This window comes from Amia ocellicauda, chromosome 22 (assembly GCF_036373705.1).
Source record: "Amia ocellicauda isolate fAmiCal2 chromosome 22, fAmiCal2.hap1, whole genome shotgun sequence".
Taxonomy (NCBI): domain Eukaryota; kingdom Metazoa; phylum Chordata; class Actinopteri; order Amiiformes; family Amiidae; genus Amia; species Amia ocellicauda.
Genome location: NC_089871.1, coordinates 2,848,690 through 2,862,738, shown reverse-complemented (window position 1 = coordinate 2,862,738; position 14,049 = coordinate 2,848,690). Strand labels below are relative to the sequence as shown.

The following is a 14,049-nucleotide window of genomic DNA, read 5'->3' as shown; positions in this document are numbered from 1 at the left end:
TTTATTTTATACAGGAAATGCTATGATACACAATCATGGGTAAAAACAGACAACAAAAGGCAGGTACAGCAGTCTCAACTTGCCTGACACCATTCAGTGGCTTATTTACCGACATCTGCTAGCATCACCTTCTACCCCGATCCAGATAAAGTTCATATGAAAGGTGGAATAAGAGAACTGTGTGATATTGTTCCTCTTTATTTCTCGACCACAACGATTTAGCCAGATTGTTAGTGTAGTAAGTGTGCCCACACCAGATCGTACATCCAAAGGGGCAATTCCTAGCTTTTATTACGCCCCAGCTGTCATGAGAAGTTGGTCAATAAGGTAGTTCCTCACTACAAGTCCATCCTGCCATCCTTGCCACCTGCTGTGTGTTTACAGCATGAGGGCAAACAGATGTTTTCTGGGTTTCATTGGCCGTTAAAGGATTTTGATTACCTTACGCAAATAATTAAAGCATGTTATATATTTTTGAATGCCATCCAGGATGTAATGTTGTACTTCTGCTCATCTCGTGGCAGTTACACGGTTTCTTGTGGTTAGAGATTCTAATCCTGGTTTCATCAACCTGGGATTATAGTTTGTTTACTGTGGGCCACAAAAGCAATGGCATGCGTCTCTCACACTGGAGGCAGTTCACTAGCAGGGCCTTGTGTGTTTGTGGTAGGGCTTGTGGGGCGAGGGGATGTGTGCATGTGCCTCCTCCCTGTAGGCTCTGTGAAATGCAAGAATTCAAGAGATAAGAGGCACACACACACAGAGGCTGAGAATGGTGAGGAGGAGGAGGAGAAATAATTTTCCGATTCCATCAAATCTCCGCAAAGCCCTAGCAAAAGTCCTGAAACACCTTCTTTTATTACCTCCTTAGAACAACACACTTCCCCTGGCTGTGCGCAGTGCTCTCATGGAATTAAATTACCAGCTCCATGATCTGGGGGGTGGAGATAATAAAAGCCATACCTTAACAAACAGCAAGGTGTCTCAGGGAAGTGAGAGAGAGAGAGAAAGTGGTTTTGTTTTATTTATTATTATTTTTTGCACTGGAACACTTTATGAAGTGATTCAACTCCATTGAGAAGAGACCAGGGAAGGTCTCAATAGACTTAATTAGTTAATTACATAAAAGCCTAATTACATGCCTTTTTAAATACTGCGATTGTTTCTTTAATCAAAAAATGACTGCTTGTCAGTGCCGGCGGTAATTGAGTTCCCTTTGTTTGTTTGCCCATATGATTTTACATGTCCTGGAGTAAATTCAAGGCGCTTCTGTAATGACTAATCTAGATCTCAATCAGAGGTAATTATTTTTGCATTGAAACCAGGATTGCCAAAATGGAGCTGTCGAGATGTGTTTATTCACAATGTGTCTATACGTTACTTGGGGGTATACTTTCTCCCTCTTCGGTAGAGTAGCTAATAATTGCTGCAAATCTTGTGTTATGTAGTGTGAATCTCAATGCATAAATTGTCCCACTTCTTAAAATGCACTTACTTGTCTGGGAGTCAGGAGATCACATTAAATGATTTGGAAAGCACTTGAAATGACTGTGACTGCGGCTGGAGAGAAGCCAGACAATCTTGAGTTTGTATTAAACACTCCGTGCTGCCCAGTACTGCAACATGCGTTAATACTTCAGTACTTTTAATTTTAGGCGGACATCAAGACAGGTTGAGAGGGGCAAAAAACATCTTTATCCATTTTATCACGCTGTTCTTAATCTGACTTGCAAAATTGTAACAATAAATCAAACAAAATGTGTAATCATTCACGGCATTTAGATTTAAATAGGGTTATCCATGTTTAATAAACATTAACTTGCACTGAGTAAATTCTTATTTAAAATCATAGTTTATGACAATATTTATAAGCCTGCGGCATATTTGTGGCGTAATGTAATTGTGAAGCGAGCTGATTAAATTCCCCATATTTAACACTATTATCACAGGCTATTGCTTCAACGGTAGACAAATGACTTAATACCAGTACAAGTGGAACCGCATTCCGTATTGATATCTGCAGGTGACCGTGTCTTTCACTGAACACACGCCAGCCCGACAGATGCCACTGATAAATAGCGGGTTGCGTTACCCTTCCTCCGCGCAGCGCTGTTGAAGACAATGATGCAATTCTGTAGCAATTGGGCTTCGGGCTGCGCCACTTCAGAGCGCATACTGTAGCGCACATTTCCGCAGGTCTGCTCGGTGCTCAGCTGCTCCGCCAATGGGATCGGTGGGATTCTGCAGAACTGCGCACATCTGCGCTGCATGAAAGTCCTGTGTCTGTATCCCACTTCACATCCCCCAAAGCGTAGCCTGGCATCACATGTGCGTGTAAGAAAGCCTATTACCATTGGCAGTGCCTATGACACTGACGCCTGCCACTGAACTGTTTCTAGTGTGTCAGGGAATGGGGGAAAGAGCTGAGGAGGGACTTTTTATTTTATGATTTTGAAATGAAGTTTTTTTTCAAGTTTTTTTTCAATCTCTTCAAGATGATCTGTTTACAAGAACATGAGAACAGAAGGGTGCGTTAATTAGCGTTTCAATTAGATGTTCCCCAAAATGTGGGACCCTTGTCCGCCAGGGGGGGACCTTTCCCCATACAAATGACCAGTAATAACAAATGCATTTCATGCATGGCAGGGATGATAGATTTAGACTTAACTTTTTATTTTTATATAACATATATATATATAAACTATTTCCGATCCAGAATATTTGGGAGAAGTTTATTATGTGTGGAAATAAAAATGATATAGATAAATAACATGTTTAAACCATTTGACCAAAAACAGGGAGAGAGTGGTTAAGGCTAATACAGTATCAATGTCAGATGCGGAATAAATAAATAAAGAAACACCCAGATATGTTTCTGGGAAAAGAAGTCTCATGAATATTTAGATTTGGGTTTTAATTGTTATAATAACCCTTTGTCAAACCAATATATGTTTGTATGTATATATGTATGCGTGTGTGTGTATAGATTAATGTATGTATGCATGTATGGTATGGTTGTGGCGGCTTTAGGACCCAGCCACCGACCCAGGGAGATGCAGCTGAGCTCCGCCCGCACTGGAGCTCGGAGGCGGGACTCCTGCACCCAAACCCGGCGGGCTGTGGAGCCGCTCAGTGTTCAGGAACAGAGTACCCTCTGGAGGGAGGAGGCAGGACGTGTGCGCTGCCCTCTGCCAAACAATTCATCCCAATTCTCAAGAAGCCGTCACTTACTACCCTTTTACGCAACTCTAACGCGGACGCATCGCGCTGCGCCGACTGCCAGCGCACTCCCCTGGCACAGCGAGAAGACCCGGCCGGCCGGTGCCTGGCGAGGGGATACCAACGCCGCGTCAGCCCCGCTTTTGTGGTTGTCATCAGCCTGTTGTGTCTCACAGGGAACTGCTTCCAAAAGAGCAACTTTCCACCCGTATTCGGCCGGGGGTAGCTGTGCGCCTGTCCCGCAGCCATGCCGGGCTTTGATTACAAGTTCCTGGAGAAGCCCAAGAGGCGCTTCCAGTGCCCGCTGTGCAGCAAAGCCATGCGCGAACCCGTCCAGGTGTCCACCTGCGGGCACCGCTTCTGCGACACCTGCCTGCAGGAGTTTCTAAGGTACGCCTCGCACCCGCCTTGCGCTGGTTAGTGCCTGATTGGTTAATTGATTTATATTCTACTTGTGCCACTTTGTTTTAAAGTATTTGGGCGAGAGATGAAACCTGTCAGTTCTTCCGCTAAGTGACAGATACAGCCGTTAACAAGGGACAGTGCAGAACAACACACACACACACACACACAGACAGACACACACACACAGACAGACACACACACACAGACAGACACACATACAGACACACACACAGACACACACACACACAGACAGACACACACACACAGACAGACACACACACACACAGACAGACACACATACAGACACACACACATACACACACACACAGACACACACACACACACACACACACAGACACACACACACAGACAGACACACACACACAGACACACACACAGACACACACACACACACACACACACAGACACACACATACACACACACAGACACACACACAGACACACACAGACACACACACACACACACACTGACACACAGGGGCTTCATTGTTGCCAGCTCTGTCTCTCAATGTGAAACGTCCGCACTATGAAGTGAAAAGCTCTAAACGCATAATCGCTACAGCAGCGCACTTTCAAGTGCACAGCAAAATCACAACCTTACCACAACGTAGTGGATTAGTTGATACTCAACGTGTCTTACGATTTAAATTGTGGTTTTAACAACATTGTCACAGCGTTTATTTCGGACCTTTCTGACGTTTTCACCACGGTGTCTCAACGGTGCATTGGTGCCCCAACCAACATACAACCTTCCTACAACGTTGTAATAGCATTTAGTGTACACTGGGTAGGTGCTGGTCTAATGGCACAGGGCATTGCTAGTAGTTTCCGCATACAGGGCTGTAAATAAAACTCACAGCAGTCCTTGGCAGGTAAAGAGAGGTCTCTCTCTCCCAGGGAAGGCGTGTCTGGTGACAACCTGCGTCAGGTGGAGCCTAGCTGACTGACTGTATGCATCTTTTGAATTGAAATGTAGAAATGATTAAAAAAAAAGGTATTTTGAGAAGCTAACTTTTTTCACATGCTTATGCCTGGGTGTTATTGTATTGTATTGTAGTGTATAGTGTGGTGTAGTTTAATGGATTTTGCAGGTCTTGTAAAATATTTCTTTATGGAATAACACACTGCCAGTCTTCTCAGTCATTCCCATTACAGCCTTCCCACTTATATTGATTTCGGGTCTCCCTCATTCTCTTACTCAAATTTCAACTCGCTCTCTCTCTCTGCTTCAATACATGGTCTGCTTTTGGGGCAAGTTGCGTGTGCCCTCAACCCTAGTCCTGGAGAGTATTATATACTGTGATTGTATGTGTTTGTCATCAGTGTATAAAGGTTTATGTTAATCGGTAGCAGTTACACTCTTAATTCGTCCATGCAAATAACCAAAAGCTTGAATGATATGCAAAGAAATATATCTCCTAGGTCTTCAGGAGCAGACACAACTATAAGTACCCTACCTAAACTTTGCAAGGAATACCATCTGTAAAATCTCCTGTGCTAGGATGGGTTGTGTTAGGGTTACCCTCAGCCCTGTTATGCCTAGCAACATGATGAGCTGTTTACTCTGAAGTCTTTTTTTCCTTTCCGTTTCTCAATGTGACTGGTTTCAGGTATCTTTGAATAAAATGCAAACTATCTCCTCTGGCTGTTCCTCAGTTTCAAGTATTCAAATGATCCCAACTGGTAGTTCTCTGCCTGGTGCAATGTGTTTGGCTTTCCTAAAATAGTTCGCTGTGGAGACCAGAGCTGCTTCAGAGGGTGGTATCTGAAATGCACTGAAAAGATCTCCAGTCTTTTTCTGGAGACTGTGGGTTTCCAGCCCTGCTTCTGGATTTTATATTGTTGGCTATAGCTGAAGAACATGATCATCTTGACTTATTTTTGCCCAGTAATTGTTTTAATTTGTTATTGGAGTCTCCAGCTAAGTCTGAAGGGACTGCTTTTTCTATCCAAAACCTCCTCCACAAACCATCTCCTGCATTAATTTGGTAGCCTTCGCAATTATATGAATGGAAAGCAGACTCCCATTGTGTAACCGTTTGCTCCAATTGAAGTTATAGTGGCTGTGGGCTCTATACAGACAAACAGAACACAAAACAAATGGATGCTTGAGATCTGATTTTGAGTGTTGAGAGTGCACAACAGTCAACAGCTTGTAAATTCTGAAAGCGATCAATCTTGTGATATATTGGGTGTTTAATTGCCATTCCTGCCTGTGAGGAATTATAGTGAGATCAATGTCCTCAATAGAAACTCCATGCATGCAGTTTTATAGTCAAGGATTGGGCGTCGTGGGGAATGCAATCTTTTCTCTCCTTTCCCTTTTGAAACCATAAACTGGTCAATTATTAAGCGGAATAGAAGTCGGCAATAACACCAATGTCCGCGTTCCAGTGCCTTTTGAATTTGAGGTCAAGAGACCCAATCAAGCAACTGAAATTAATTTTTAAATCAGCAACAACGTTAATTAATTAAATTCAGCTCGTTTATTGCACGGAGACAGACTCTGGCCCTTGAGTTAACCCATGTAGGCCTGTGCAATTAGGATTGAGACAATGAAGCTAATTCTTTTGGTCGTGGTTGTTATTCATTCGGTTTTGAGGGAGAAATGCGAAACCAGTGTTTCAATTCTGAGGGCTCCTGTTTTGTCTTGTGTTTGACTAATGGAATCCGACATGTGAAATTAATTAGCTCATTGCTCGTGACTGGGGGGTCATGATTAATGATTGACTTAGGCGTCTGCTTAACAGCTTCTCACAGATGGGGTTGTGTGTCAGCTGAGGCAGAAGAGACCCTTGCAGTCTTTGTCCCAGGTTTGCCTTTGGGGCTTCTCCTGTTGGGGGCTATGCGAATTTGCTGCAGACTGACTAGGGATTTAAAGAGACTTTTATTGTGATCGGCGAGCACGAGCCATGAATGACGAGCGCTTTCGTTCGCAAATAATCCACATCCCAGTCACCCAAAGACTCCAAGGAATTGGAGCAGACATGTCTCTTTATGTTCCACTCCAACAGCGCTCGACAGCCTAATGGGCTAATGAAGATGCGCACCACACAGTGTTATTGTTATTGTAGTGCTGGAGTCCGTTTTATGCGCTCCTTGATATTTACTTGGCTGAAGGGCTGTGCTCTTAATACTGCTAATAAAAGAAAATTAGCACAGTTTAGGTAACAATATGCCCAGGGAAGAAAAACAAATTGTGGACTGTCAAACTCAAATATTCTCAAATGGCATGAAATTGTGCAGATCTCAGATGCACATCAGTTTAAATCCATATGGCTCTGGGATACATTCCCTTCTTATTGGATGTGCAGTGATTGTTGTCTGCTTTTGGGGACATTTTTCAAAGATGTTAGCATTAAGACCAAGACATTGGTATGAATTGGAACAAGAGCCAACAGCTACTAAAACCTGAAGTGAATCAATCTGCCACGCTCCTGTAGCTTTTCCAGTTTTGCCTTCCGAGTCGTCGGCTGATTCTAAAGAAGTGCTTTTTGTGAGCTCCGTTCGTCCGTCATAGAATTTCTGTAAGCTTCCCCTTTTGTACGAACGCCAGAGCCAGTGCAGGCCCAGATAGGGCCACCTGACACTGTAGTTTATTTGTATTCTCTTCCTCTTATCTGTCCTCTGCATTTCTGGATTCTGGGAGTTATTTTTCACCAGCTGCTCACTGTAGCCGATGCACTGGATGTTGAAGGTCTCGGTGAGATAAGGGCTCACAGGGAAAGAATTTACATCTTCGAACCTCTGGTGTGAAGGGACGTTGAGGGAAATGGAGATGTTGTTCATCGTACCGGCAGTGCTGCAAACCCATCAGAAGCATTTTCTACTACAGCGCAGACGGAATGTAATGAGAATGTTCGATTTGGAATCCAGAGGTTCTGGTTCTATAGAGGATATATATAATGCACAAGTGCTTATCAAAGGACACAAAAAGTGCCATTGATTTGCATTTTATAAACAAACTTTCAAACACATGTGCATGCACAGAGGAAAGCATTGCATTTTGAAGACGGAGGGAGACTGTGTCTGTGTGTAATTGGTTTTTGATCAATGTACTTCTGCCTGCAGGCTCTGTGTTTAAGCGTGATCATTGCATTGTCTGCTTATGCCTTCTGATCAGCGTTAAAAGGCCACAGGGACTCCCTCTTGTGCTAATGATGGGCCCACAATACCAGTGTCTGATGAAAGCGCCAATCCACCACGCCAGATCAAAACGAAAGTGAAGCTCGCATGTATCCCGATGCACTGGTCTCTCTGGAGTAGAAGGTTGTCGTTTTTCTTGTTTTTTTTTCCCTTGTCAAAGGAGTGGTAGTAAAATAATTGCCAACCACAACATGTTTAGTCATTGGATCTGTACAGCAGTCTGCCACAAACGTTTAATTAAAGCTTGAACTTGTTTGAACTTTCATCTCATTTTCCCTTTGCTATTAAAAGGTAAGAAGCTAAATAAAATGTACCTGCTGCCCTCCAAAAACAAGTCAAAACCCCCCAAAACAATCTTTGGCGTACCTGTGAAATGTAACTTACATATTGTATTGTAGTCTGTTGCGTTTTTATTCATATGTAGTAGAAAGTGTCTTCTGACAATGAATAAAAACGTGACAGGATACAGGTTTGCAGTTTCCGATTCGTGGAGAGGTCAAAGTTTTGATTTGGTCTAGCCCTTAATTTATGACGAACATTGCAGCATATTTTAGTCTTGCTCTCGCGGATCAGCAGTCTAACTGAAACTCGTGACAGCCGGAGAACTTTGCTCCAGCTGCCGATTTTAATCTCAGTGCTCAGGTAAGCAGCGTTCACCTTGGTGCACGGTCGTTGAGAACCAACTAACTGGGTATTTGTCAATTTCTCAGTACGGTAGTGAGTGTGTTTCAGAGGAATTAATAAAGGGGCGGTGGGAGGCTACACTACCAGACTCATTCCAGATGTAGAGCAAGGTGCCAGAGATGAGCCCGGGCTTGCTGTCTGGAGTTTCTGTGACGCAGGTTTTTGAAAAAAAGTTCTGGATCCACCCTTGGGTTTCTTTTGTATAATATCTGAGAAGAAACAACAAATAAAAATAGAAAGAATCTGAATCACTTAACCTATGCAAAATCGAAGGCATGAGCCAGGTGTGACTAATCTAAATCCATCTAATCACCCGCCTTCTGTTCATGCACCTTTAAATGTGTGAAAATTGGAACCTATTTCTCATTCTCAAGTCTGTAAAAGAGCAAATGTCCTTTTTGCATGCGTTTGCAAAGTCTTTCTTGCCGTGACGTTTTTTCCATACAGCCTTTCATGTTAAAAAAAGCGGGCCCTGTATTTTATTCAGTGTTGGATGAGTCAGTGTTGGTCTATCAACACTTATCAGGATACTGATCTGCCAGGCAAAAGCATGGTCTGCTAATGAAAGTGTCTGCACTTCAGTGCCTGCATTCAGGGAGTAGTTGGGACTAATCGCTGTGTAGGTGTGTGCAGAACTGCTGGGAGTGACAAGAGAGCCATGTGTGTCTAATGGCACTCTTTTGGCAGTGCTGAGCTGGCTAAGACGGGCCGTTTTGTAATCGATTTGTTTGTTTTATGTCTTTATTTTTGCATTTTGCATTGGCCATCTTTCTTGGGCATTGATCTAGCTTAACTTGGAATCGAGGATTGCTTGGCACACATCCTGTACCCAGAAGAGGCTAAAGTTTGGCAGCGGGAGCCCCATGTCAAAAACATCAATGGAGAGATTGTGCACTTGCAAATTTCTGTATATTAAGAAGCAAATCGGAAGAGATTATTTTCATGGGCATTTTGCAGTAATTTGATTGATGGCACTAGAATAAAAGGTAGCATTAGGTTAGTAGGGAGAGGATGTGCATGTGGGATTCTGGCAGACGTCGGGGGACGTTGGCTACACGCATGACAGGAAGTGGTGTAAAAATAGCCAATGGAAATGCCAGTACGGTTGCTGTAAAAATAGCTCCTGGTTACAATTCATTTGGGATCTTTGTTGAGAAACACAAACGAGGGATATTTAATTAATATGCCAATGTGTAGTAGCCCTTCACACTGATGTCTGCCAGAAAGCTAAGGAAAAAAAGCTTTTCTTGTGTTTCAGACCCTATCCCTATAAGAGCGTCTCTGTTACCAGTTCTGTTTGCATTGTTTCTCTAAATCGCTGCTTGTCTTTTTGCATGGGTCTCTTTGTGATGAATTAGGAGATTGCTCATCATGAGAGTAGATCCCATTCTTGCGCACCCCATCAAAAAAGCAATAGCCATTCTTGCGTCGCCATAAATACAACCCCCTCCATTTCTCATTGACATGAAATTTCCCTGCTAAGGACACAATGGGCTTTTTTTTTTTTTTGCAAAGGAAGGAAGAATTTAGAGAGAGAGAGGGAGTGATTGATGGGCTCACTGATGGAGTGGAGATAAAGAGCTGTACATCTTTCACCACCAGGGGATCTGGGCAAATTGCACTTCTCTCCATTAAAGCAAAATGAATTGACTTCTGTCCATTGTGTGCCTAATTTATTGGCTATCCCAGAGTGGAGCCACTTTGGCCTCTGTAGGAGATAAAAGGCCAGTCTCTGGTGCCCAGCGCTGTTTACGAGCCAGGATGACTTTGGCACTGAACAGACTGTGATCCTGTGTGCTCCTCAGGGTTCAGTTATGAAGCCTCAGTATCTTTACATTCACTTACTGATTTGCTTAAATAAATAAAACTCCCAGGACTTGAGAAACTGCTGCCAAATGAAAGTGTACAATATGTTTTTATACTAACTGAGAAAGTTTACAGATCTGTAGAAATGGAAGATGGGGCTTAGATGGCTTTCCCCCTCTGCTACTGCAAAGGACGCTGGGAGCTCTGTATCGATTGAGAGCAGAGCTTTGCCCGAAGTGTGAAACTCTCTTGATGGGAATCCAGTGCTCTCTCCCTCCCTGCCCTCGGGACCGGCACGTGCCCGCCAGCTCTCAATCCATAGCCAAATATCGGAAAAGCTAAAGGATGACTGATCTACAGCACTGGGAAAAAGTTCCAGCTCGTCTGTAAAAATGTATCCGAAGCTTTTGTCTGACATACAAAAATATAACACATTGTGAATAAACAAATAACTAAAGCAAAATAAAATACTAACTGATATAATGTTTTATTTATTTGTATTATTCCCCCAGTATTTGGCACTTGCAAAGCTTATCTTAATACTACAAGTGTACGATTAGATATTCTTGTAGTGTGTTGTTCCATTTTAATGATAAACACTCAAGTCATATTTCTTATATGATGTCATTACCTACAAACAGACATAACATTCTGTTTGTAGTGTTTAAATGCTGATTGATCTGCATTCGATCTATGAATACTAAACACCTCGAAACAATTCATCGTCTTACCCTTTCTTAGTAACTGAGTGATTTCTGTGGAGCCACAACAACAACAACAAAAACACACACTAATGAAACTGAACCTGACACTTAGTCACTGAGTTATTTGAGATTTGTTTACACTTCTGAACGCTTTTGTCCTTCAGCTGGCGGTGTGGGGGAGGGGGAGGCAATCGTGTGCACTTTGTACTGAATCAGAAACCAGTCACTGTAAAACCATTGTATTATTAGCTTCCAAGGCAGCTGTAAATCGTCCCAGTGCAGAAGTTTAACGCAATGTAAAGCAGTCGCACATGCCGTGAAGCAGAATGCAGCCAGCGACAACAGATGAGGTAAAAGGGATACCCTATAATGTGCTTGAATAATAAGCTTGGAGTAGAACTAAAGGAGTGAACAAAAGGGCGCTTGAGATGCGATCTTCCACAGTGGGCAGTTTGAAGTAGCGCCGTCCTGGAGTAGCCATTAAACACTGGAGTTCCCCTCAGCCAAGGAGCGTGAGCCTTTGTGTGAGCAGATGAGCTAATGTCAGCCCATGAATCAATCTGAATCCTCCCTCATGTGCAGCCCTGCTGGCGGTTGGGAAATACCTGTATTACGCGTTGTGCTTCCTTCCCCAAACACCTTGACTTGTGCACTCTTGTAATGCGAGGAAGTGCTTTTAATTGCTCCCAAAATTAAACGTGCATCTCCTCTTCCAAGGGAGCTGCTTTTGTTGTCTCTGGATCTGTGTTTTTGAAGTCTTTGCTTTGTGGCGCTCTGAGCCAATGGTAATTAGGGGCTATGGGAGTGCTTCATTCTGGGCTTTCAGCAGCAAAACAAGAAACGCAAGGAATTATGCAAGGACTTGAGGCGCAGTTTGGCCTAGGAGGCTGTGAGAATCAGCCAGGCACCTTTCTCTGTCCCCCTGTGGTTCCGGCATAGTCCGTGCTGGAAGGTGACGGGCAGTTTTGGGATTTGTTGTTGCCTGAAATTGAGTTGGGCCGTAATGGTGGCAAGCAGGCCGTATACTCTATTGAAAAGGATCTGCAAGGCAATGCATAGACTGGGGCTTTGTTCCTTTGGGGCACTGTAATAAGTGATAGAAACTCCTACTTAGTTAGACATTACCCTGTTAGCTGTGTGCGATTCACTGCAGATGTGGATTGACAGATGTACACTTAAGATGACGGTGCCCTCCCATGGCTAATCAAAAAGGTGTAGAATCACCATCATCATCCCAATCAAGAAGAGCTTTCCAAAATGATGGATATACTACATTCACACACCAAACAAACATGCAGTTATTCGTGACCCAGCATCTTCTTTTTGCCTTGTATGTAAATGAGCCTGCCAGTGTGATTAATGTGGCCAAAAATAAATAAATCCAAATGCAAATGAAATGATTATTTAAGGCTGCAATTAACTTTTCCTCTCTAATTTACTTCCAGAGAAGCGTGATGTGAAGTTTCTCTTTAAACCGAATCTGCCTCCCCACACCAAGGGAACTGTAACTGGTGTCTGATAGCTCCACTCGGAATGACATCATCGTTGGGTTAACTAGTTGCCCTTGTTGGCAGTAGCTGCAAGAGTGTGGCGAGTGAGAACGGGGTCCGTAGAGGTCCAGCTGTGCTGATGACATCATGAGAGAGAGACTTGTCATTCCACACAGCTGCAGTTATATCAGTGGGAGGGGAGTAGGGGACCGTGAGTAACTTCCACACTGCTTTTGTTTGAAAGATTTAATTTGTTATAATAACTTGTTTAAAAGGTTCACTCTGTCACTAAATCTGTCAGCTGAAACGTCTGGATTCGGAACATCTTTCACTCACAAAATGTCACCAACACTATAATGTCTTTGCAAGCAGGAGACCATCATACGTAGAGGTTTATGGCGGAAATGCTGTTGATTAGGGTTAAGGGTAAGATTTTAATCCTTAACAATTCAGGGAAACAAATGTTACTAGGGTGTTTACTGGTGTATACATTCCGGTTATTTTGTGTGTAATGCTTTTACATATTATTGCGTGTGTAAACATAGGGGACAGGGGTAAAACACTTACACAAAGCTGTCTGTTAGTTAGCGGTCAGGGCATGTTTTAACTTGCCTGTCGGTTTGAAAAGGCCTTTACGCAAGCGAGGAGAATGGTTTATATAAACTGAACTTGCATCCCAGAGTGCCGAGACAAAAGGAGTTATTTCAGCTATGCTGTTGAAGCACCTTCAGCTCCCACAGTGCAGCTGGGCCCCGGCAGCTGACAGCAGATCCTGAAATCTGGACATTAGCCAGATGGAATCCCCCCCCGCCCAGAAAGAGAGTGACTGACTGCATGTTAATATAAAGAGCGCTGTCAATTTAATCTGACTACCCAACACACTGGAAAATGTTCAATACCCAGATTGAGTAGATGTGCTCCCGTGTTCAGCTTGGTTTCATTCTGCTCCTTTTTGTGCTTCGTATTTGGTCTTGACTGCATGAGTGCATTGAATTGTGGCAAGGTCCCTCTGAGTACCAAAGTCACACTTTCTGTAGCTGGAGTAGCATTGTTATAAATCACACCGGAGGCGAGTGCACGTAAATAATTCCTGATGGGAGGAGGTGGGCGTTGCTTTGTGAGGACAAGCAGAAGAAGGCAGGGGGAGGTAGCTGGAGGGACAGCTGGAGGAGGGGAGGGGGTTTGGAGGGAGTAGAGTGCCGAAACGAACCCCCCCAACGGCAAAGCTGACACCCAGGCATCCGAGGAATCCGTGTCTAGGGGTCTAAATGTGGAGCAGCTGGCAGGATGGGGACAGGAGGGAAGGCGAGAGCAGGGAGGGGACGTCTGTTCAGTCCGAAGCACCTGTCCCAGTGAAAGGCTCTCTCTTTAAGAGGAACAGGTGTCGGGGAGGTTTCTGAAGAACATCTAAGCCCCTGAGAAAAGAGAGCGCATCTGAAGATTATTTGAGAAAATCTGTCAATAATTAGGACACAAGAAACGGCCTCTTAAAGTCTTCCGGATTTCTTCCTTCCTTCCTTCCCACGTTCCTCCGGTGTTTTTTCTATGAAACTCGGCCCGCACTCTCTCTCAAT

At 43.7% G+C, this 14,049-nt stretch overlaps 2 protein-coding genes across 2 annotated transcripts in view; both read left to right on the top strand.

Moving 5' to 3' along the window:
* Positions 1-14,049, top strand: part of nek8 (NIMA-related kinase 8) — a 50,354-nt gene that overhangs the window by 15,009 nt on the left and 21,296 nt on the right. The window lies entirely within an intron of this gene.
* Positions 3,135-14,049, top strand: part of traf4a (tnf receptor-associated factor 4a) — a 37,396-nt gene continuing 26,481 nt past the window's right edge. Inside the window, exon 1 of the mRNA XM_066695255.1 lies at positions 3,135-3,609. Within this exon, the coding sequence (XP_066551352.1) occupies positions 3,467-3,609 (143 nt within the window). The 5' untranslated portion in view covers positions 3,135-3,466. The remainder of the gene's footprint in view (positions 3,610-14,049) is intronic.